The sequence below is a fragment of the Cetorhinus maximus genome, chromosome 9, assembly GCF_964194155.1.
Source record: "Cetorhinus maximus chromosome 9, sCetMax3.hap1.1, whole genome shotgun sequence".
NCBI lineage: Eukaryota > Metazoa > Chordata > Chondrichthyes > Lamniformes > Cetorhinidae > Cetorhinus > Cetorhinus maximus.
Genome location: NC_135887.1, coordinates 82,981,390 through 83,007,349, shown reverse-complemented (window position 1 = coordinate 83,007,349; position 25,960 = coordinate 82,981,390). Strand labels below are relative to the sequence as shown.

The window sequence follows — 25,960 nt, the reverse complement described above, 5'->3', positions numbered from 1 at the left end:
CCATGCTTTGTAAACACACATAATACTTTGGTACATTTAGTGCACGTGTTACAGAAAGGGTAACAATTTCATATCATCATGCAAATGGAATTCCTACCGACGAAAATGACAACTGATTTCAAGTTAAATTGAGTGACTGGTAATCTTGGTGTCCAAACCAATGGCTGTTCATTTATCACAAGAGCTAGGAGCAGGATTAGGCCATTTGGCCCATTGAGCATGCTGTGCCATTCAATAAGATCATAATTGATCTGATTGTAGCCTTAACTTCACTTTTCTTCCTGCCCCCCCCCCCACCCCCCGCCACCCCCCCACCACCCACTACCACCCCACAATAACCTTTCACTCCCTTGTCAATCAAAAATCTGTCTAACTCAGCCATGAATATATTCAATGATCCAGCCTTCACTACTTTTTGAGGTAGAAAATTCCAAAGTGTAATGACCCACTGAGTGAAAAAGATTCCTTCTCACCTCCATCTTAAATGAGAGACTCCTTATTTTTAAACTGCTCCCTCTAATTTTAGTCTCCCCTACGAATGGAAACATCCTCCTAGCATCTACCCTCTCAAGTTCCCCCAGAATTATGTATGTTTCAATAAGATCACCACTCATTTTTCTAAATTCCAATGAGTATATGCCTGGCTTGTTCAATTTTTCCTCACAAGTCAATCCCTTCATCCCAGGAATCAGCCAAGTGATCCTCCTCTGAACTGCTTCCAATGCAATTATATCCTCCTCTGTCATAGTACTCCAGATGCAATCTCATTAAGGCCCTGTACAGCTACAGCAATACTGCCCTACTTTCATTCACCAACCCCCTTGCAATAAATACCAACATCCCATTTGCCTTCCAAATCACTTGTTGCACCTACATGCTTACTTTGTGATTCATGTACCAGGATACTCTGATCCCTCTGTACCACAGATTTTTGCAGTCTCTCTCCATTTAAATATATTCTATACTTCCTGCCAAACTGTTAAAGCTCACATTTCCTCACATTATACTCCATCTGCCAAATTTTTACCCACTCACTTAATCCTTTGTGAACTCTTCGGGTCCTCTTCACAACTTGCTATCCTACTTATCTTTGTGTCATCAACAAATTTAGCTACCATACACTTGGTCCCTTCATCCAAATCATTGATATAGATTGTAAATAGTTAAGGCCCCAACACTGATCCCTGTGGCACTCCACTAGTTACAGTTTGCCAACCTAAAAATGGTTCTCTGCTTTCTGTTAGCTAATCAATCCTCTATCCATGCTAATATGTTACCCCCAACACAATGAGGTCTTATTTTGTGTAGTAACCTTTTAGGTGGCACCTTATTGAATGCCTTTTGGAAATCAAAATACACCTACAGGTTTCTCATTATCCTCCTTGATTGTTACTTCCTCAAAGAATTCTAGTAAATTAGTCAAACACAATTTCCCTTTCACAAAACCATGTTGACTCTACCTGATCGTATATGATTTTTGACATGCCCTGCTATTAATGGATTCAAGCAATCCCCTATGTCAGATGTTAGGCTAACTGGCCTATAGTTTCATGTTTTCTGTCTCCCTCTTTTCTTGTATAGAGATGTTACATTTGCGGTTTTCCAATCTGCTGGGACCTTTCCAGAGTCTCAGGAATTTTGGAAGATTGCAACCAATCCATCTACTATCTCTGCAGCCACTTCTTTTAAAACCCTTGGATGCAGGCCATTAGGTCCAGGGCACTTCTCAGCCTTTAGCTCCAATAGTTTTCCCAGTACATTTTCCCTGGTGATTGTGATTGACAGAACAGAATTTAAAACAATGATGCAACCAGTGGGCCAATACCACCTGTTTAAGACTAAAAAACATGACTGAACTGACGTTATTCAAAATTATCCATTTTGTATGAAGCACCAGTCCACAGGATATTTTCACCTAAGCATTCTTTGATCTGAAAGTGAGTTGATATTAATTTTTCCATGTTACTACCTCAGTAAGTAGTCATAAGTTTATAACCAATAGTACAGAGAACAAGTGCTCCCTAGTTCTTGTTCCCTGCAATATCAAAACAGAGATGTAAATATATCCAAAATGCAGGTCTTTTCTTCTCACCAGTACTACAGATGCTTGGAAGAAAGATCTTAGATTGCAATAATAGATGGTCAATCAAGCACATTATATTTTTTCTTGGAACTTGTAACAATAAGTGCTGGCTGAATTTTACATGGACAATTCCCACCCAAAATTAAGTTTGGGCTGTTTCATATAAGTAAGACTATGGGCATTTCGGGCAGTAGAAAACTTATCAGATCATAGAACATGGGGCTGTATCTTCCGTTCGGCGAGCGGGAGTGTGGGGCCCACTCGCCAATGCGTAAAATGACGCAGGGTGATGTCAGGCGTGTGTCCCGCCAAACTGTCAAAGGCCTATTAAGACCATTAAAAGAGTCATTAAAGTGATTAATGGGCCGGGAGCCCAGGTGAGCTTCTGAAAATACATGAAACCTCATCCACAGGTGGGATGAAGTTTCATGAGGTTACTAAAATTTGTATGAAATCTCTAAATAAAAGAAATTGACATGTCCCACCTCATGTGACAGTGGCACATAAGGGGACATGTCAGTAATTTTTTTCTCATCTTCATTTAATGTTTCAAACCTGAGCCGATCTCCCTGAGACAATGCTGCCTCAGGGAGATTTGTGCACTCTTTCGCGCGCATGCGCGAAAGAGCACACTCCAGGCTCAGGGAATCCCCCCCCACCACCCCCCCCCGCCCGCATAGGGAGCGCATAACGCTTCCTGGTGGATGTCACGCTTGGCGGGCCTTAATTGGCCCGCTCATGTAAAATGGCAGCGCGCCCCCAACGGGGGCACCGATCGGGAACCCGCCCGCCTGCTCCCGCACTTCCCCCCCTAACTGGGGGGAAAATGTTGGCCATGCTCTTTAAATGTGCTGTTCTCAACAGAATTGGAAGAGCATAAGAAATAGGAGCAGGAGTAGGCCATTCAGCCCCTCAAGCCTGCCCTGCCATTTAATAAGATGGTGGCTGATCTGGCCCAGACCTCAACTCCTCTTTTGTGCCAGCTCCTCATATCCCACAGCTCCCCGATATTTCAAAAATCTACCTCCTCTTTAAACATTTTCAATGATCTAGCCTCCACAACTCTCTGGGGTAGAGAATTCCAGGTATTCACTTCCCTCTGAGAGAATAAATTCCTTTGCATCTCAGATTTAAAAAGTGTCCCCTTATTCTGTAACTATGTCCCTTAGTTTGAGATTCCCCACTAGTGGAAATATCTACTCAACATCTACCCTGTGAAGCTCCCTTAGAATCTTGTACGTTTCAATAAGATCACCCCTCATTCTTCTAAACCCCAATGAATCAAGGCTTAACCTGTTTAGCTGTTCTTGATAAGTCAACCCCTTCATCCCAGGAATCAGCCTAGTGAATCTCTTTTGAACTGCTTCCAATGCCAGTATATCCTTTAAATACGGGGACCAAAACTGTATACAGTACTCCAGGTGCAGCCTTACCAACACCCTGTACAGTTGTAACAGGACTTACCTATTTTCAAACCCCAGCCTCCTAGCATTACAGGCCAAAATTCCATTTGCCTTCTTAATTACTTGCTGCACCTGCATGCTAACATTTTGTGTTTCATGCACAAGAACACTCAGATCCCTCTGTGCTGCACTTTTTTGGAGTCTTCATTTAAGTAATAGTCTGCCTTTTGATTCTTCCTACCAATGTGCATGACCTCACACTTCCCTACATTAAATCCCATCTGCTAAGTTTTTGTCCACTCACTTGACCTATCTATATCCCCTTGCAAATTCCTATGTCCTCATCGCAACATGCCCTCCCACCTATTTTTGTATCGTCAGCAAATTTGAATACATTACACTCTACCCCTCCTGCAAGTCATTAATGTAGATGGTAAATAATTGAGGCTCTAGGACTGATCCTGTGGCAGTCCACTAGTTATGTCTCTTCAACCTGAAAAAGACCCATTAATCCCGACTCTCTGTCTTCTGTGCGTTAACCAATCCTCAATCCATGCTAATACATTACGCCCAATACCATGATCTCCTATCTTGTGCAATAACCTTTTATGCCAGCAAATAATAGTCTTCTGCAACCAGAGAGCCGAAGCACCTTCTCAGGGCGATTAAACATTAGAAGGACTGAAGCTATCATCTTTGACAAAAATAAAAATACCTGGAAAAACTCAGCAGGTCTGACAGCATCTGCGGAGAGGAACACAGTTAACGTTTCAAGTCCATATGACTCTTCAACAGAACTAAGTAAAAATAGAAAAGAGGTGAAATATAAGCTGGTTTGGGGGTGGGGGGGAAGGGGGAGATCGGGGGGGGGGGGCAGGCAGAGCTGGATAGAGGGCCAGTGATAGGTGGAGATTGCCAAAAGATGTCATAGACAAAAGGTCAAAGAGGTGTTGAAGGTGGTGATATTATCTAAGGAATATGCTAATGGGTGACATTAAGAGTAGAAAGCAGCCCCACCCCCCCCCCCCCCACCCCCACCCCCCACACCCCCCACTAGGGCTATCTGTACCTTGCTCATCCTGCTTTCTACCCTTAATGTCACCTATTAGCATATTCATTAGATAATATCACCACCTTCAACACCTCTTTGACCTTTTGTCTATGACATCTTTTGGCTAACTCCACCTATCACTGGCCCTCTATCCAGCTCTACCTGTCACCTCCACCCCCCCTTAAACCAGCTTATATTTCACCTCTTTTCTATTTTTACTTAGTTCTGTTGAAGAGTCATACGGACTCAAAACATTAACTGTGTTCCTCTCCGCAGATGCTGCCAGACCTGCTGAGTTTTTCCAGGTATTTTTATTTTTGTTTTGGATTTCCAGTACCCACAGTTTTTTGCTTCTATCATCTTTGACTCCTGATTTCAAACACTTCGCACAGACTTCATCCTCCTCTCTGTCCAACCATCTCAGGCTGACCCATACTTTTCACAATCCTGGACCTCCTATTTGACCCAGAGTTCAGCTTCTGACCTTATATTCTCCCCACCTTAAAGACCACCTACTTCCATCTCCATAACATTGCGTGCCTTCACCTTGATCTCAGCCCATGTGTAGCTGAAACCCTCGCTTTTGTCTTTGTCTTCTTCAAACTTGTCTGTTCCATCGCTTGTCCTGGCCACCCTTCCAGTCTCCACTTTAAACATTCCATTCAGAGCTGTGCATTTGTATTTTATATGGCACCAATCCTACTTTCCCATCATTTGTACCCTTGTTGACACACACTGGTCGCACACTGCCTCAAACTTTAAAATCTCAATTCTGGTGTTTAAATCCATTTATAGCCTTACTCTTCCCTATCCCTGTATTCTTTATCTAGCCTCTAACAAAATCTCCAATGTTCTGACTCTGATCTTTTGTTTACCTATTCCTTTGATTGCCCAACCTTTGGCGATCGTGCCTTCAGCTGCTTAGGCCCCAGGCTCTCAAATTTCCTCCCTAAACCTTCTCCCTCTCCGCCTTTAAGATTCTTCTGAAAACCTCTCTGACCAAGCTTTCGGTCACTTTTCTAAACATCTCCTCCTCCTTATCTCAGTGTCCGTTTTTTAATTACATCCTTTTGAAGTGTTTTGGAATTTTTTTTTACAATGTATAAATGTAAGTTGTTGCTGGTTTTATTATTGGTAACATTGTTGTCATTGTCATTATTCTCATGCCCCACTCATCGAAGTCCTTCGATCCCAGATTGTTCTCATCTTTTACTGTTCGCTATATAGCAGTCTTTTGGAAAGCAAGATGATGATGTCTTCTGAGGAATAATTAGGCCTTGTTTTCTTTTTTGGTTGATCTAAGTCGATAAGGTCAAAATCATCTTTCTCCATGTGCACATTTTGCCCATTTTGCAACTTAAGAAGATACATTGCTACAGAGGTTTCATCAGGAAGTACACTATCTCAGGAGAGAAGTCAAAGATTAGTCTTGTGAGAGAAGATGAGGTAAAACAGGGGAAAAGTGCATGTTCTTTATTACTAGGGTCCTAATGTTGGATGCTTTCCCTAACAATTTCTTCTCCGTTTTTCTTCCCCTCATTTCCAGCAGAAACTGGGGTTGTCAATCAAATAGGTCCCTTTACACCAGCAAATTGTCCATCATTCCTTGATATCATGTGGAACCAATGGAGGTGGGGGTATTAAGAAAAAAATAATGTTTTTTCTTACTTTATATTCTCAGAGTCACCTGGAATGCCATCTCAGCCCCAGGTCACAGATGTTAGCAAGGACGCAATCACCATCACATGGACCCCACCAGTAAAGGATGGAGGTGCCCCAGTGCTGGGCTATGTTGTGGAGAGAAGGAAGAAAGGCAGCAGCCGTTGGATTCCAGCCACTAAGGAGCCAATTCAAGGTCCTATTCTAGCTGCCATGCTTAACTCCACTTTTTCCTTTGCCCAGGAAGTTAGTACATCATTCCTGTAGTTGGTCAGGAACTGGAATGTGTCATAGGTCATTTTCCAACCAAAAATGTTATATTTAAGATATTATTTTAGGGTTTGGATTTTTTCTCCATGATACAGCCCATTTTCAAGCGGGATCATGGCAGAAACAGTGGGAACATAAATTAGTTGAGGCCTACCACCATCTAACCACCCTGACTGGCATTTCCCTCCCCCTACCCCTTCACTGGACCACCTTCCCTGTCACATGAAAATGATAGTGGTGAGGCCTTGGACCCAGTGGATTTTCCTCATTTCCACCGGTGTTACACCGTTCCCCAGGATGTGAAAAAAGTAACTGCAACTATGGAGGAGTAGGGTCTTTAACTGACTTCCTCTTCCCCCAACGACATAACTTCTGAAAGCCCAGGTCTTTATCAGTTTTTCATGATGAGGTTAGTTTTTGAAAGACCTCCTTTCTCTCCATTCTGTTCCTGACGACTGTTGTCCTTGCAGCAAGTGACTAATGTTCTTTGCGGGGGCAGGTAAACTGCAGTTCTTTGTAGGAGCTAACTCTTGGAAGAGTCTGCAGTTCTTTACAGCTTTTCACAGCTGTTTTTTTTTTATCTTTCCAGTGAGAGAGAACACATTAGCCTGGATTTTCCAACCCTGCCGTGGCAGGATCCACTGCAGGGGGTGCGGCAGCCCAACCAAAAGTCCATTAACTTTCGATGGAACCGGATGATCCCAGCGGCGAGCAGGGGCCGGAAAATCCGGCCCATTTTCTATTTCTGATGTACATAATTTAGGAAGGACTCCATGTCATGAGCAAACATGAAAGAGACAGATAGTTTTGCACACTGGTGAAAGATTTTATAATTTGCCATTTGTACTTTACTTGCATTATTTTGCTGCAAATAGCAAATGGAGGAAATCTTCCCACAATATTGTTTAAAAATGACCTGATTCCAGTTTTGGGATTGAGCACATGGTGTAATATCTAATTATTAGATAATATATTTAAATCCTCAAATTAAAAAATATAGTAGCTCAGGGTGAAGTAGCTGTGCACTATTTACTGATGTCATAGCTGAAATTGGGAAATGACATGTGGAATCACTGTGCTAAAACTTGAGAGGATCGTGTCTTTTTATGTATATTTAAAACAAGCTTTTAAAGTTCATTCCTGGTAAAAGTATATCATTTCTTTTCCAGACAATAAGTTTACGTCTGATGGGCTAATGGAAGATGTGGAGTACGAGTTCCGTGTTACGGCAGTTAACCGTGCAGGACTTGGCCAGCCCAGCTCTGTATCCAATTCAGTGGTGGCAAAAGACCCCATCCGTGAGTAACCATTTCTACTGTACCTGATTATTCAGTTTAGGGTTTGGATAATCATTTTTCACTAAAAGCGCTCCTTTAAAAAGTATTACCTATCTCCGTGCTTTTCAGAAAAAACATGTTTTGTGGCATTTGAAGTACCAGAATGCTCTTTACCAAAGCTTTGCTTTTCTGAATGATTTAATCTAACTGGAAGACAGGCATTAGAAACCTGGGCCATGCACTCAGAGCAGGGTGGGACGGAGTTATACATGGGAAACTTGGGTTCCCTGCCCAATATCAAGCCTGATTGATTGGCTCTTAGGCGAGAAGGCCTGCAGCAGAAGGGTGCAGTGGCAGAACAGATAGGTCAAGTGGACGGGAGATTGACATGGGGAGATTGGGGAGTGAACACAGAACCTGGAGGTTTTACAGGGTAGCTTTTGGGCCGGGAAGAAACACTCCTACTCCACAAGAGGTGCTGTAAAAGCACTTGCTTTATGAATCCAGCCATTTTTGCCACCATTTAAAAACTCTCAGCAAAGATTTTTCCTGGTAAGAAAGAAAGACTGTTTGAGAAGGATGCATCATCCATGACTGAATAAAAAAGTTAAGAATTGTATCAAGTTGAAAGAAACACAGTACAAATCTGCAAAGATTAGTTGTAGGTCAGAAGATTGGTCAGATTTTAAGAACCATCAAAGAATGACTAAAAAATAATAAAAAGGGAGAAAGTTGAGTCTGAGAGAAAACTAGCTAGTAATATAAAAACAGATAGTAAGAGTTTCTACAAGTATTTAACTAGGAAAAGAGTAACTAAATTTGTGCTGGTCCTCTAGAGAGTGAGTCTCTAGTGAGCAATTGCTCTCTAGAGAGCAATTTGGGGAATTACTAATGGAAAACAAGGAAACGGTAGAGGTGTTGAACCGGTATTTTATGGCTGTCTTCACTGTGAAAAGCTTAGGAAGCTTCCCAAAGATATTTGAAAATCAAAAGGTGAACGGGAGTGAGGAACTTAAAATAAACACCATCATTCAGGAAAAGGCATTGGGAAAAGTATTAGATCTAAAGAGTGACAAGTCCCCTGCATCTTAGGTTCCAAAAAGAAGTCACTGCAGAGAAATAGATACATTGGTTATAATCTTCCAAAATTCCTTAAATTCTGGAAGGGCATCAGGTGATAAAAAATAGCTAGTGTAATATCTTGCTCCAAGAAAGGAGGGAGACAGAAAGTTGGAAATTACAGGCCAGTTAGCCTAACATCTGTAATAGGGAAATTGCTAGAATCCATATTAAGGAGGTCATATTAAGGATATGTAGAAAATCCTAATATAATTAGGCAGAACATTATGGCTTTGTGAAAGGGAAATCGTGTTTAACGAATTTATTAGAGTTCTTTGAGGAAATAACAAGCAATGTGGATAAAGGGAAACATGTAGATGTAGTATACTTGGATTTCCAAAAGGCATTTGATAAAAAGTGCTACATCGAAGATTACTACACAAGATAAGAGCAGATGGTGTAGCATGTAACATTTTAGCATGGATAAAGGATTGGCTAGGTAACAGGAAGCAGAGAGAAGGTTTTTTTTTGGGTTAGCAAGCTGTAACGAGTGGAGTACCACAGGGATGAGTGCTGGGGTGTCAACCATTTGCCATTGCCATCTACATCAATGATTTGGATGAAGGGATCAAATGTATGGTAGCTAAATTTGCTGATGACACCAAGATAGATAGGAAAGTAAATTGTTAATAGGAGATTAAGAGTCTTCAAAGGGACGTAGACAGGTTAGGTGAATGGGCAAAAATTTGGCAGATGGAGTATAATGTGAGAAAATGTGAACTTGTCCACTTTGACAGAAAGAATGGAAAAGCAGAGAGAAATTGTAGAACTCGGTGCTACAGAGGGATCTAGGTGTCCTAATACATGAGTCACAAGAAGTTAGTATGCATGTACAGCAAGTGATTAGGAAGGCAAATGGAATGTTGGCATTTATTGTAAGGGAACTATAGGGAGGTTTTGCTGCAGCTGCACAGGGCATTGCTGCAACCACATCTGGAATACTGTGGATAGTTTTGGTCTCCTTATTTGAAATAATGGCAATAATTTTCAATACCTCTCTGGCCACAGGAGAGGTGTCAGAGGACTGGAAGACAGCCAATGTGGTACCATTATTCAAGAAGGGAGGAAGGGATAAACCAGGGAACTACAGGCCAGTTAGTCTAACCTCAGTGGTGGGGAAACTATTGGAAGCAATTCTACGGGACAGAATTAATCTACACTTGGAGAGGCAGGGATTGATCAAGGACAGTCAGCATGGTTTTGTTAAGGGGATGTCATGTCTGACCAATTTGATTGAATTTTTCGAAGAGGTGACCAGGTGTGTAGATGAGGGCAATGCATTTGACGTAGTCTACTTGGACTTCAGTAAGGCTTTTGATAAGGTTCCACAAGGGAGACTGATAATGAAGGTAAGAGCCCATGGGATCCAAGGCAATTTGGCAAATTGGATCCAGAATTGGCTGAGTGGCAAGAAGCAGAGGGTGATGGTCAAGGGGTGTTTTTGTGACTGGATGCTTGTGTCCAATGGGGTCCCACAGGGATCGGTTTTGGGTCCCTTGCTATTTGTGGTATATATAAATGATTTAGACTTGAATGTAGGAGGGTTGATCAGTAAGTTCGTGGGTGACATGAAAATTGGTGGGGTGGTAAGTAGTGAGGAGGATAGCCTTAGACTACAGGAGGATATAGATGGGCTGGTCAGATGGGCTGATCAGTGGCAAATGGAATTTAATCCTGATAAGTGTGAGGTGATACACTTGGGCAGGACAAACAAGGCACGGGAATACACGATGAATGGTAGCACCGAGGATCAGAGGGACCTAGGTGTGCATGTCCACCGGTCCCTTAAGGTAGCCGGACAGGTAGACAAGATGGTTAAGAAGGCAAAAGATCATGAACTCTCTCCTCCATCCTCACCCCTTTTTGATCCCCTTTTTTCAAATATTTATCTTTTAATTTTTATATGTAATTTTTTTTCCCACCTATTTCTACTATTATTTTCTAAATTTATTTCCATTCATTGTTTTATCCCCACCTTTTAGCCTATTTTGACCCTTGCTCCCACACCGTCCCCTCCCCCCACCAGACCCCCACTAGGGCCATCTGTCTCTGGCTCATCCTGCTTTCTTCTCTTAATGTCACCATTAGCATCCCCTTTAGCCAATATCACCACCATCAACACCCCTTTTCCCTTTTGTTTATGACATATTTTGCAATCTCTCCTTTGCCTCCACCTATCACTGGCCTTTTATCCAGCTTCACCTATCCCACCCTCCTTACACAGTATGTATTTTACCACATTTCTACTTCTCTTTAGTTCTGAAGAAGAGTCATCTGGATTCGAAACATTAACTCTCTCTCTCCACATATGCTGTCAGACCTGCTGAGTTTTTCCAGCAATGTTTGATTTTGTGTTGGTTAAAAAGGCATATGGGATACTTGCCTTTATTAGCTGAGGCATAGAATATAAGAGCTGGGAGGTTATACTGGAACTGTATAAAATGCTGGTTAGGCTACAGCTAGAGTATTGCATGCAGTTCTGGAATCCGCATTATAGGAAGGATGTGATTGCACTAGAGATGAGTGCAGAGGAGATTTACCAGGATGTTGCCTGGGCTGGAGAATTTTAGTTATGAGGAGATTGGATTGACTGGGGTTATTTTCCCTACAGCAGAGGAGATGAGGGGGTGCATGATTGGGGTGTATAAAACTATGAGGGGCATAGATAGGGCAGACAGGAAGGAACTTTTCCCCTTGGTGGAGGGATCCATAACCAGGGGGCATAGATTTAAGGTAAGGGGCAGGAGGTTTAGAGAGGATGTGAGGAAGAATTTTTTCACCCAGAGGGTGGTGCGAATCTGGAACTCACTGCCTGAAAGGGTGGTAGAGGCAGAAACTCTCATAACATTTAAGAAGTATTTGGATGTGCACTTGTGATGCCACTAGGCTATGGGCCTAGTGCTGGAAAATGGGATTGAATAGTTAGGTGCTTGTTTGACCAGCGCAGACTCGATGGGCCGAAGGCCCTTTTTCTGTGCTGTAGACCTCTATGACTCTATGGCTCTATGATATAATTGCATTAGAAGCAGTACTGAAACGGTTCACTCAACTCATTCCTGGGATGAAGGGCTTATCCTATTAAGAAAGATTGAACAGTTGGGCCTATAACCCATTGGAGCTTAGAAGAATGAGGGGTGATCTTATTGAAATAAATAAGATCCTGAAGGGACTTGACAAGGGACATGCGGGAGGATGTTTCCACTCATGCGGGGAGACTAGAACTAGGGGACACCATTTAAGGGTAAGACTGAGATGGGGAGAAATTTTCTCTCTCAATGGATTATTAGTATGTGAAAGTTTCTTCCCTGGAGAGCAGTGGAGGCTGGGTCATTGGAATTTATTTAAGGAAGACTTAGTCAAGGGTTATTGGTGTAGGGTGGGGGGGGTCGGAGCAGACAGGAAAATGGATTTGAGACGACAGCCAGATCAGCTATGATGCTATTGAATGCCGGAGCAGGCTAAAAGCACCAAATGGAATGCTCCTGTTCCTCAGTCCTGTGTCCCTATTTATCTGCCAGGTTTCCTAAAGCCAGGGAAACCCAGCTGACATTAGTAAAAATAGGAAGCATATTAAAATGGAGACAACTAGACACATTGGCCTGGATTTTCACGTAGGGCAGGATCTTTAGGTCGGCGAGTGGGAGGGGGTGGGGCCCACTCGCCAACGCGTAAAATGACGCGGGATGATGTCGAGCAGAACTCCCGACGTCACCCCGCATCATCTCCATTTTCAGGTCGGCGGGGGCGCAGCCAAATCAGCTGTGCGCCCGCCGACCTGTCAACCGCCTATTGAGGCAATTTTAAAAATCATTAACATAATTAATGGACCTGCCCGTCCAACCTTACAGGCTGGGAGCCCTGGCAGGCTTCAGAAAAAGCATGAAACCTCATCCACGGGCGGAATGAGGTTTCATGAGGGTTTTTAAATATTTAATAAAGGTTTGAGTTAAAGCGATGGACATATCCCAACTCATGTGACAGTGTCACATGAAGGGACATGTCAGGGAAATTTTTTCAGCATTTACCTTCAAAGTTTTAATTCTGAGCCGATTTCCCTGAGGCTGCACTTAGCCTCAGGGAGATCAGTGCGCTCTTTCGCGTGCATGCACACTCCCGTCTGAGGGAATCCCCCCCCCCACCCACACAGGGAGCACATAGCGCTTCCTGGCGGACATCACGCTGCACGGGCTTTAATTGGCCCACCCACTTAAAATGGCAGCACGCCTCCGATCGGGGCGCCTATCAGAGGCGTGCCTACCCGCGCCCGCTCCTGCACTTCCCCCCCGACGGGGGAAAATTCTTCCCATAGATTTGCATGGAGGGTATGAGGGGCCATGAGGTTGGATGGGGCATGAGATGGCATGTGTTCACATGGATGGAGCATGGGGAATGTGTTGGGGGATGTGAGGGTGTGTGAGAGGTGAGGGCTTGAGGGTTTCTTTATGATTTTCTCGTTTATTTTAAAACTTTGATACGGTGCTGGAGCACCGAGGCAAGCCTTTCACCCAGCCAGCCCCCGCACCTTGCATCCTCTGCACTCATTCTGGGGTCGCTCAGCCTGGCTTCCAGGGAATCCCACCATCCTGGAATGAAAACCCGATCTTCCAGGCCACTTTCTCCCAGATCAGGTTTGCGGAGCCAGAAAATGTCCTGACTCTGCACTCCCGACCCGGGAACAAAATTCCAGGCCATAATCTCATTAGAAGCTTTTAATGATTGACACCTTCAGCATCCCTCCTCCAGTTTAAACTGAAAGTGGATGGGTTCAAGGTGGATTAGATTTGGCTTTGAAATTTTTAAAATTTTAACTTCCTAACTGCCCTATCTTTCGGGGTTAGAATTACCTCTCAGACATTATTTATATAGCTGTTTTTAATTCCTTTTTGCAGATGTGGTCCCTTTAAGATTGCTGTGGGATCATGCGCATGTGCATCTTAAAGGGAACGTTGGTTGTATGCAGCCTGTTCGTCCCTTCGCAGTACGTCCTGGATTGCTGCACAGCCGCGCATCTTAGAGGGAACATTGCTAGTTAGTTGAGTATTTATTGCCTAGTGGCATTGAGAAGGTGGTGGTGGGCATTTTTCAAATTTCTGAACTGCTATGTAGTAGCTTGATATAAATGAGTGGCTTACTAGGCCACTTCAGAGTACAGTTAACCCACACTGGTATGAGACCTGAGCGACATATAGGCCAGATCAGATAAGGAGGGCAAGTTTCCTTCTCTGAAGCACTTTAATGAACCAGTAGAGTTTTGATGGCAATCTAAAAGCTTCACAATTCAACAATTTCATTGTCAACTTTTACTAGCTATTTATTTCCAGATTCTTTCAAACTGAATTCAAATTCTCAAATTGTCGTAACCTCATGTTCACCGGATTATTCATCCAGGCCCCTAGATTAATAATCCAGTAACATACCCAGTACACTACAATCCTCCTGGTTTCATGTAAACAGATTTCAATTAACTGAACTCAAACTCAGATTCAAACCCATGAAATGGTCTAATGGTCAGTCATAAAGGAGAATCAACTCAAAATCAGCCGTGAAGTTGCTCAGGCCCCATAATTCAGATGAGAGCTTGCACTGGGTAATGGTTTTCCGGCACCAGTAAAACAGCTGAGCAGCAGTTAAATGGCAGGCAATATGTGAATGCAACAATTTTGTGGGCTTCTTCTTTCAACAAGCAATATGTCCTCCACTGTCATGTAGAACAAGCCTATTTGCACAGCTACACCATAACACTAGGGCAAAATTCCTTTAGCAATTTCTTGACAGGTTTTCAGCAGGTAAGGATCAGTCAGATTCTGAAACTCCTAAAATTACTGACTGGTATCTCACAGCTGTCAGTGATATAATGCTTCACACCAACAGCAATTTTGAGGCTTATATTTGTTCTGTTTTTATTTTCCTAATAAACAAATTTTCAGCTGCACCAGGATAATACATACACTGGAAATGTCTTGATCTATCTTTGCGTTTTCATTTGTGTGCTCACATGTTTATTTTTAATCTAATATACTTGTATTAAAGTATGTTGTTTACCTTCAAGACTTATTTGGAAGTTACAACTAATCTTGGCTTTGTCACCCAGGTGCTCCAGGAAAGGTGAAGGATATAAAGGTGATGGATTCCACCAATTCTAGCATCTCTCTAGCTTGGGACAAACCAGATTCTGGGGATGAGCCTCAGGGATATATCTTAGAGATGAGGGCTAAAGATGCTAAAGAATGGACAAAGTGCAGTAAAATACCAATTACCAGCACCAATTACACTGTGGGAGGCTTGCAGGAGCGAGGCAAGTACTTCTTCAGAATCAGAGCTGTAAACGAAGGAGGCGTGGGGGAACCAACAGAGCTTAGCAAAGGTGTCCATGCCATGCCGCCGCCAGGTAATGTCACTTTTTTTCCAGTTTACCAGGAAAACTCCTTTCAAAGGTGCATAAACAATAACTTCAAATTGTATGTGGAACCAGACAAAAATATTGTCCTACCAATCCATGATGCACTCCAATCCCCCCAAGTGCTCACAAGTTGAGGAAGTCCTCAAGCATACCGTGGACACCATGTGTTCCTTCTCCAACAACACTCTCATAACCATGGAGGAGAAGCAAGCAGGCAGCCAGAGCAACCCATCAACCTGCTGATGGCCAACTTGACCAGGCGAAGGCCAGACCGATGTCTTCTGACTTACCCACTCCGTTCTAAACTGGGTTTTATTTCTTACATATCTTTTTGCACTCTGACTAAATTATCCTCCATATGGAATTCAGCACAGTATTTTCTCTTTAAGTTCTAATTCAGGCTATTAACCTCATCACCAGCTCTACTTTGGACTAATATTTGCCTGCTAACCTTACACTGTAATTTTTAGTGTTCAATCCAATGAAAAAAATTGCCAGGGGCCCAATCCTGATTACTGTCTAGTGATCATTACTAGAAAATGCAAGTATGGATGTTGAGTGAGGATGAGGTCAGGCTTGGCTGAGATGTGCCGTATAGTTGAATATGCTGTGAGTGCTCAGTGTCTTGTACTAAGCATGAAGAACAGCTATTTGGTGTGACACCACAAGGTAGATGGGACATGTGGCTTTAGGGAATGAGAAGAGAAAATAATAGTGTGTGGTTAACAGCTGGTGACTACACGTCAAAAGTACTTCATTGAATATGAAGTACTTTGAGATGTCCTGAGGTCATGAAAGGTGCCATATAAATGAAAATCCTTGCTTTTTAAAAAAATGGTACAAACAGGACTGTAGTATAAGCATGTTAAACTTCTGTGCATTAAGTTTGCTAATCGTTCTGTCAAGAAGTGTACAGAGTTTATTGGAGCAGCATATACTGGATCCCTGATGATTGAACTGCAGTGGTACAGGTAGGAGACTCACTACTGCCTTCTCAAGAGCAGCTGAGTTATTGGCCGTGCTAGTGATGTCCAAATCGAAAAATTTATATTTTTTTCAAGTGCTGGGTATGCATCAAGACCCCAGTGATCAAGTAAGGATTAAGGAATTGTAATATCAATTACCTCTGACTACTGCTGATTGGCCTTTAACCTGCCGCCCCTCCCCCCACCCCCCCCCAACAGCATGTGACACTATGGCAAAATCACACAGATTTAATTTATAATTTCATCACCAGACTGTCTTTGTGTGGCCTGGTTCATTTTGGTTGAATAGTAAAGCCAGACCATTGACTGAGCTGGAGCACCATCTGAATGAAGTGACCAGCTAGATGGACAGCATTAACTTGTGACAAATCTGTCTGTTTCTATGGCCCTATGAGTGACAATCATGTGACAGGAAAAAATATTTCCTCCATGACTTTAAATATTTTTATTTGCAGCCTCTCCCAGGTTTCTGGATGCCAGAATGCCAAGCAGCATGGTGGTTCGTGCAGGTACTGCACTGTGTATCAACGTGGGCTTCTCGGTAAGAGGCTTTAGTTACTCCTCAGTCGTAGACAACACTACATTGTAGGTTAATAGCTTATTAACATTATTTGGATAGGTTTCTGCATATAAGAAATGAGCCTTCAATTTTACCCAACCTTCGTCACAAACAAAACCCACACCAAATTAAATTAAACAATTAATTCTCTTCTGATAATGTATGCCTCATTTGTGTTTCAGAATGAGATCCTCTACCTAAACATTGCTCACTGGATTAAAAAGAAACAATTTGAGTATTGCTGAAAAAAGAGACATGTCAAAGCTTTTCGTCTTGCACTCATCAGTACACTTCACAAGAATACCAATATAGGGGGAAAAGAACAATTTATACCGTATGTGACGACTGGCAAGTGGACTCTGAATTGGTCGAGGCATTGCCACAGAGAATGCACCAGTGATGGTGACTGACAGTTAACTGCCAAGCATTGTTTGAAATTTAAGCCAGGCAGCTTGACTCTGGTCAAGGCATTGCCCCGAGAAATGAGTCAGCAAATGACTGTCACTTATTTTGTTTAGCTGAAACAGGCGCAATGTGTGTACGTGTTCTTTCCGTTTGCAAAGAACAGGGTGCTGTGTATTAATATATGTAGCTTCCAGTACACGCAAATGTGCCACATTGTGAGCCCAACTGACAGTCTTAAATTGGTTGTCAGCATAATTCTTAGTACACTGAGGATTATTTAGCCAATGTTGTCCAATCGTGGAATCACATCTAATGTTGGACACTGTGTTTTGAGGTTTGCAAACCGGCTGGTTGGGTACAGTCTGTACCTTGCCTGTTGCGAACAGGGGCTGGATCATGCAGTTTTATACGATCCCCCAGTCTTTGGGACATTCGGCCTACATACCTAGCATCACACTGGCACTGAAATTCATATACCACATTACTCATTTGTGAGATAGGCAGAATATCTTTTTGGCTTGACAGCAGCATCCTGTTAATGGTGAATACCACTCATGTTGCTACCGCATATTAGTAGCGTGAAACAACTAACTTCACCTGTTGCTCAAATTTTTGAGATACCTTGCCCTTCCAGGTTAATCCGAGGTAGACTGGTCACTTTTCAGGGCCAAAAGTGACGGCCTTAGGCCCATTCATGAGTCTGAGCGATATACAGCATGAAATGATCTGTTCAGGGTAGCCTCTATCCTGCAGGATGCCTTTGATGTGCCCTACTTTAGCATCAAGCTTGCATGGTGAGCAAATGGCTCGGGCCCTATTTACAAGGTTGCCAATAAAACCAATCTAATAGCATGTGGAACTGTAAGAATCTCAAGTGTATGTTGACTGGTGAAGGTAGGCTTGCGGTAGACCGTGATAGAGAATCCCCTGGCAGATTTCTCAACTAGTATATCAAGGAAGGGAATTCATTTGACTGAAAGGTGAATTTGGGCACATGATAGAACCCGTTAAGACATGTAAGAAACAATTTCTTCTTGAAGAATATCATAGCTCAGCATTAGCTCTTGTATATGCACAGTGCACACCAGGTAAATGGTCCAGTACTGCACTTTTTAATGTCTAAGTTTTAACCATTCAATACACAATGACAGCTTCTGTACGTGTATTGTACACATCAAGTGAAATAAACCGATTAACTTTTGTCTGATACAGTAATGCTTATTCATATGTCAGTGTTAGCTCCTATATTTGTACAGAAGAGAATAGAAAAACAGGAATGGCTCATGCCTGGTATCATACTGCTTGTATGTCTCTCATGTATGCCTGTATTTATACACTTGGGTAAAAGGGAATGTTCATTCTTGTCTGGTACTGAGCATCTTGTTGGTATTTCAATGTCAGGTTCTGTATATGTCCAGTACGCAAAGTAAGAGAAAGCAACATGCTCCCATTTAGTACTGCATACAGTAGTTTGGCCATAAATTTGTGGCCTTTGTTGGTGCACTGGGAGTGTAGGTCTACCAGAAATGTGTTGAAAAGCCTTAAAATAAAGCTAGGGCTCAAGTTAACCAGGGGTGGGGGACGTGGTTGTGGTTGAGGAAGGACCTTGTTTGATCAAAACCTCCAACCACTCAAACATGGCCCTATATGTCAGAAGGTATGTGGTCAGCGGGTGTGAACTTGAAGACTTTGTTTCCTAGGCCCTGCTCTGAGTCCCAGAAGTATGCTAGAAGAAAGGAGTTCCAATCTGCTCAGCTGATTTGATGCCCACTGGTGGGTTGAAGCCTTAGGCCCAAATTTTGGTTCCCAAGTCAGGAAATTTCCCAGCTTGCCACAGCTGCCTTGGGACAAAATGCCCCAAATGGCAGGATCTTTGTTACGGGTATGCAGGCGTGGGATGGAGTGGGGCCCACCGCCCCGGGATAGAGATCAGAGGCAGCCAGGGGGGCTGCCGAATGCCGAGGTGGGCTGTTCAAAAGACCCGCCTCAGTTTTCCGGGACTTTGTCCTATTTTTTAAAAAACATTTGGCACTCTAGCTCTCATCCCTCACACCCTATCACCCCCCACCTACTCCCCATACCCATACATGCCAGCCCATGCCACCCACCCACCCCTAATGACCTCTCGTACCCTCCATGCACCCATTGCCCCACCTACCCCAATGACCCCTCATACCCTCCATGCCAACCCATGCACTCATCCATATATCCCCATGGTCTCTTATAGCCCCTATGCCAACTCTTGCAAACTTATGACCCCATCACACCCATCCCCATGGCCCTTTATAGCCCCTATGCCAAATTAGTACCAAATCAAGACCCCTACCCACCACCCTTTACCTGCTACACCCTCCATGCCAACTCCCCCAGTATTATCATGGGCAGACCTCAGGAGCCATGTTAAGATGAAATAAAATAAAGTTATAAATATCTATGGCAGAATTCACCATATAAAAAACAGTCCCATTCATGAAAGCCCATTCAAAATATTTAAATCCCCTCAAACACTTAATCCCTTTTTCAAACAGATTTATATTCATAGCTCCACATCAAGAACAGTTAATCCTTTAATAATCTCTTTGAACTATCAGTCAAACTATGAATTTACAAGCCCCCGACCCTCACTGTGATAATGATAGGCTGTAGAGAGCAACCAAATATTAATAATGCTACAATGATGGCACTTAAGAGTTCTGTTAGAAAACAACTATTGAAACTGCTGGAACAGATTTTTTTCAAGTGTTACAGGCTCAGGTAGGCAGTTTTTAAAAAACTTGGCAGTGTGAAAGACCTTATCCATCCTTTAATAATATTTACAATTTCTCTAAAGATTCGTAACACTCACGCTCTGGGATAAGACCTTTGCTGCAACAAAAATGGTGCCTGTTTGAACTCAGCACTGAGCTCAAACAGCTCCGCTGAGTTCGGGATTTCTACGTGTGGGAGTCAATCCCGCTCCCATTCCCTACCCCTGGTCCGGGCAAAAATAGGATTTGTCGGAAATGGGGGCGGGACATCTGGGTCCAGATCCTGCACACCTGGAGTCTCCATGACCTGTCGATAAACCAGATCTTAGACTTAGGTCAAGAAAATTACAGCATTCAGTAAAACTTGACTGCCTTCCTTTACAAGGGGCAGATGGATCTTTTCAACATTACATTACACACCAAGGCTACTGCTGACCCACTGAGTAACTGATTTGCATCATTTCGCCTGCTGTGTTCTGAAATTTTCATGTAGTAGCAAAATTCATGGCAGTTTTATTAAAGTGAGATGACTGGCCTTTGACCCTTATTATCTCAGCAGAGTGAGCAACTGCAGGTTCCTATTGGGAAAATCTCAATGCTTATACCAGTTTCAAAGGGCCAAGGATTTTTGGAGCCTTTGTGTCTCACTGTGGGTTTCTGTATGTATACATTAGACAATAAATACGAGAGAATGATTTACTGCTCCTTTGCATTGAATAGCCTCACTCCCAGCTCTTGTGCACATACAGAATATACCAGATATAGGAAGCAATGCTAGATCTTATGGTTGTTGTTTCACATTATTTTGTTACTATTTATTACAGGGGTCTCCTCCACCAAGTGTGATCTGGCTGAAAGACGGAACCCCCACCAAAGGCAGGGAGACAATTACGAAAGGACCGAACATGTCACAGTTCCTGATCTCCAGCGCACATAGATCAGATTCGGGGATGTACAAGATTATGCTGAAAAATGACTACGGTGAAAAGTATCATGATATCAGAATTCGTGTTGCAGGTACAATAAGCTTTGCCATGATTGGGACTGCATTTATGGATATAACAGTTTGATGATGCTCAGTTTGAGATCTGCCAGGGCCACTTGGCTCCTGACTTAATTGCAGTCTTCATCCAAACATGGACAAAAGAATTGACCTCAAGAGGGTTGGTGAGAGTGATTGTCCTTGACATCAGGGCAACATTTGACAAGTGTGGCATCAAGAAGCACTGGCAAAGTTAAAGTTAATGGGAATCAGGGAGAAAACTCTCCACTGGTTGGACTAATACTACCACAAAGGATTGTTGGAGGCCAATCATCTCAGCCCCAGGACATTACTACAGAAGTTCCCCATGGCAGTGTCCTAGGCTTTACCATCTTCAGCTGCTTCATCAATAAACTTGTCGTCATCATAAGGTCAGAAGTGGGGATGTTCATTGATGATTACAGAATGTTCAGCACCACTTGCAGTTCCTCAGATACTGAAGCAGTCCATGTCCGTATGCAGCAAGACCTGGACAACATTCAGGCTTGGATTAATAAGTTGCAAATAACATTCGTGTCACACAAATGCCAGGCAATAACCATCTCCAACAAGAGAGAATCTAACTATCTCCCTTTGACATTCAATGGCATAACCATCACTGAATTCCCCTCTGTTGAGATCCTGGGGGGGGCCCTTGACTAGGAACTGAACTGGACCAGCCATATAAATACTGTGAGCAGCTCAGTAACTCACCTCTTGACTCCCCAAAGCCTGTCATATCTACAAGGCACAAGTCAAGAGTGTGATGGAATACTCTCCACTCGCCTGGATGAGTGTGGATCCAGCAACACTCAAGGAGCTCAACACCATCCAGGTCACAGAAGTCTACTTCATCTACTTCCAACAACTTAAACATTCACTCCCTTCACCACCAACCCACAGTGGCAGCAAGTTGTGCTGCAGTAACTCACCAATGCTACTTAAACAGCACATTCCAAGCACACAACCTCTACCACCTAGAAGGACAAGGGCAGCAGAAGCATGGGAATACCACTAGCTACAAGTTCCTCTCCAAGTCACACACCATTCTGACTTGGAACTATATTGCCGTTCCTTCACTGTTGCTGCATCAAAATCCTGAAAGTCCCTTCTGAACAGTACTGTGGGTGTACCTGCACCAGATGGACTGCAGCGATTCAAGAAGGTGGCTCACCACGACCACCTCAAAGGCAATTAAGAATGCTCAACAAATGTTGGCCTCACAAGTGATACACACAATCCATGAAAGAATAAAAACAAGAAATATCTGTGCCTCTATGGACATCTTTTGCCCTTCTGAGCAATAAATGCTCCTATATATAAAATGCACCCTTTGATAATGTTAGAAACGCAGGTGCCTTTAAGAGTAAACCAGGACAAGCTTCAGAGTGAATTGAGAGCAGGTGATGCTCATTGAAGCTTGGACTGAAGAGCTGGGTTTTTCCCGAGTAAGGATCTTTTTTTGCTTCTGGGCAGGGAAAGGATCTAGAAGGGAAGAGTGGAAACTGATATTTGTACTGAACTATAGTTTAACAATAAAACAGTTGTGATTCACAGAATATCCTCTGCTGCCTGATTTGGTAAATGGATAGCCACCTATTTAACACCCTTGCTGGGTAAGCCCTCCCTGTAATAGCTAAAATTTTGTGGCTGTGTCAGTTAGTTAATATGTTTCATTTGGTGTTGCTTGGACATTGGATCAGGGAACCAGGAGAACTCCCCTGCTTTTAATTGAATTGTGCCACCTGAACAGATAGACAGGGCTTTAATTTAATGTTTCTTCTGAAAGACACTTCCTCTGACACTGCAGCACAAATGTCACTCTTGATTAAGCAGCTGAATACCTGGAGTGGGGCTTGAAGATAGATCTTTCTGACTCGGGGGTGATAATGCTACCACTGAGTCAAGCTATAACCAAAAGATGACTATAATCAGTGAACTGTGTCTTTGAGAGTAAAAGTTTTCATTGTGAATAAATCCTGACCTCAATAAACTTATGTCCCTGTAATGTAATCTCTTCCCTGATGTATAAGCCGTGTCACTGTTGATAGGCTATGCCTCCCATTGATTAGTGGGTAGGCTTTGTGCATTTTGGTTAGGTTATGGCCAATATTGCTAAGCTATCCTACAGGCAGCAAGAAGCTGCTTAGTAAGTGTTGTCTGGGTTTTTTGTTTCAGATTTTCCACGACCACCCACTAATTTAAACCTGGTTGAGGAAGTTCCGAACACAGTGACTCTCTCTTGGGACCATACTCCAGATAACATAGAGGACGGCCGTGTACAGTATGTGATAATGAAGCGTGATGCCAGCACTGCAACCTGGTACACTGTAACAGACCGCGTCTTTGGCAATAAGTACACCGTGACAGGTCTGCTTCCAGGCAGAAAGTATTTCTTCAGGGTTATTGCTCGGAACGACATTGGAGATAGTGACCCACTGGATTTGAAGGAACCATGGTACATTGCCAGGGACAAAGGTAAACCCTTGATGTTGCTGGCCATCCCAAATGTGTGGAGACCAAAACGAATCTTTTAAAAGAATTAGCAATTCTATTATGATGTTCTCTGTTGTGAGTTGGAGATTATAGAGTGATGCTGGAGACGGAGAATGGGGGGAGAGGATCCATATGACTTCTGAAAAAAATTGTAAAGAAATTTAAGAGGTACCAATATAGTGAGCTAAGTACTTTTCAATTAGTGTTTTTTTGTCTATAGTAGATTTTTAAAAAATTGTTTCCCTAAGTATCTGTTGCATAAATAAATCTGTTCATGTATGACGAGGGAGGTCAGTCCTAATTTTCACTACAGAACTAGACATTTGCCCATCCACATTGGGAGCTCCTATGCATTTATTTTTAGTGTACAGGCATCTCTGCCTCTCTATAACCTCACAAGTACATAAGTAAGAATCTGCCAGACAAGATTAAAATAATTCCTATTATTTGAATGTAGGCATTTTCTTACGCTAAAACATACAAATAACATGAAACAAACTCGAGGTTTATCTAATTTATATCACAAAACTAAAGCACACAAGTCAAGTTACAACTAACTTAGATTTTAAGACCAGTTTTAACTATTAGCCTTACTGCTCCTTCTAGATTTTGTTTAAGGTTAGAGGTCTGAAATAATATTTTGAGCAAGAATATAAACATAAAATATTCCTTAAGAGATGTTCACAGGAGCTCCTTCCCTTTATTGTCAGATGAACAAACTTCCACACTTTCATGTCAACTTTTTTTCTAAGTTTGTTTGAGTACATTCTCAGAAATATGTACTGAAAAGAAATACATTACAATATATGTGCAACATTTCACTACCCTTACAAATAAAATGCAAGGAAACACACAACGCTATAAAAACACACACAGACAGATTTGACATAAAGCAGATGCAATACTTTACCATGAGCAATGTCTCCTGTTGTATTTTAAATGTACTGCTATGTGCATTATGTAACAATCTCTTTTGCCTTGGAGCTTGAGGGTGAATACATATACACAATGCTGTGTGGAAAATAGTTAAAAATAGTAAATGCTGGAGTAAGGGGAAACTGATCTCTATTTGTGATATTTACCTAAACAAAAAAAGTGTCTTCAGTACCTCCTGTTTGTGAAATAATAATAAACTGGACAAGTTTTCCATTGGGGAAAGAAATAGAGCTCATTGATTTTCCACAATAGGGATGTGATGTCAGACTACAATTTCAAAGGACTTGGATTCAGTTCTGATTGAGTAACCTATAGACTAGACACAGATTGGGCTGCTATATCTGTACATAGATTTTGTTCTTGTTCATTTTTACAGATGCTCTTTATCTTTCTGGGAATAATTGACAGGACAACGTAGAGCCTCTGAGCAACATCTTCCACCCACATTGTTTTCAACAAATATTACATGCTTTTCTATGAACATCTTTTGAAAACTGGAAATCCAATTTGGCTGGTGCTACACATGTTGCCATCACCCTGCACTCGTACGAACATACGAATTAAGAGCAGGAGTAGGTCACTTAGCCCCTCGAGCCTGCTCCGCCATTCAATAAGGCCGTGGCTGATCTAATTTAAACCTCAACTCCACATTCTCGCCTACCCTGATAACCTTTCATCCCCCCTTGCTTATCAAGAATCTATCTACCTCTGCTTTAAAGATATTCAAAGACTTTGCTTCAACCAACTTTTGAGATATAGAATTCCAAAGTCTCTCAACACTCAGAGGAAAAAAATTTCCTCATCTCTAGTTTAAATGGGCGACCCCTTATTTTTAAACAGTGACTGCTTTCTCTAGATTCTCCCACAAGAGGAAACATTCTTTCCACATTCACCCTGACAAGTCCCCTCAGGATCTTGTATGTCTCAATCAAGTTGACTCTTCTAAACTCTAGTGGATACAAGCCTAGCCTGTTCAGCTTTTCATCATAAGGTAACCCGGCCATTCCAGGTATTAATCTAGTTAACCTTCTCAAATGCTTTCAATGTATTTACATCTTTCCTTAAATGAGACCAATACTGTTACACAGTACTCCACCAATGGTCTTGCCAATGCCCTGTATAACTGAAGCATAACCTCCCTATTCTTGTATTCATTCCCCTTGCAATAAACTATAACATTCTATTAGCTTTGCTAATTCCTCATGCTGCAATGACTGTGAATAGCCTGATTTGGAAGAATGAGGAACACAGGACAATTAGTGTGTATCGATGGTATCACTGAAATGTCATCAGGTCAATACCCAGATTAGCTGAGCAGGCTGAGGTGTTTATGGTTAGATCAGGATGTTGGGATAGCAGGTTAAAAAGGGGTGCTGCCAGGGGACTAGAGAACTACAAATGTGCACCCTTGTGCAGAAAAAGGGTGCAAAGATAAGTCCAGTAATACAGGCCTGCCAGTTTAAATTTGGTGCTGGGAAAGTTTTTGGAAATGATAATTGGGGACAAAGTTAACACTCACTTGGACAAACCTGGATTAATTAAGGAAAA

General features: G+C 42.5%; 1 protein-coding gene across 1 annotated transcript in view; it reads left to right on the top strand.

Moving 5' to 3' along the window:
• Positions 1-25,960, top strand: part of LOC144684760 (immunoglobulin superfamily member 22-like) — a 137,578-nt gene that overhangs the window by 95,800 nt on the left and 15,818 nt on the right. The window contains exons 17-22 of the mRNA XM_078548947.1: positions 6,219-6,392; positions 7,636-7,764; positions 14,954-15,250; positions 16,704-16,789; positions 20,784-20,976; positions 23,159-23,458. Coding sequence (XP_078405073.1) covers positions 6,219-6,392; positions 7,636-7,764; positions 14,954-15,250; positions 16,704-16,789; positions 20,784-20,976; positions 23,159-23,458 — 1,179 coding nt within the window. The remainder of the gene's footprint in view (positions 1-6,218; positions 6,393-7,635; positions 7,765-14,953; positions 15,251-16,703; positions 16,790-20,783; positions 20,977-23,158; positions 23,459-25,960) is intronic.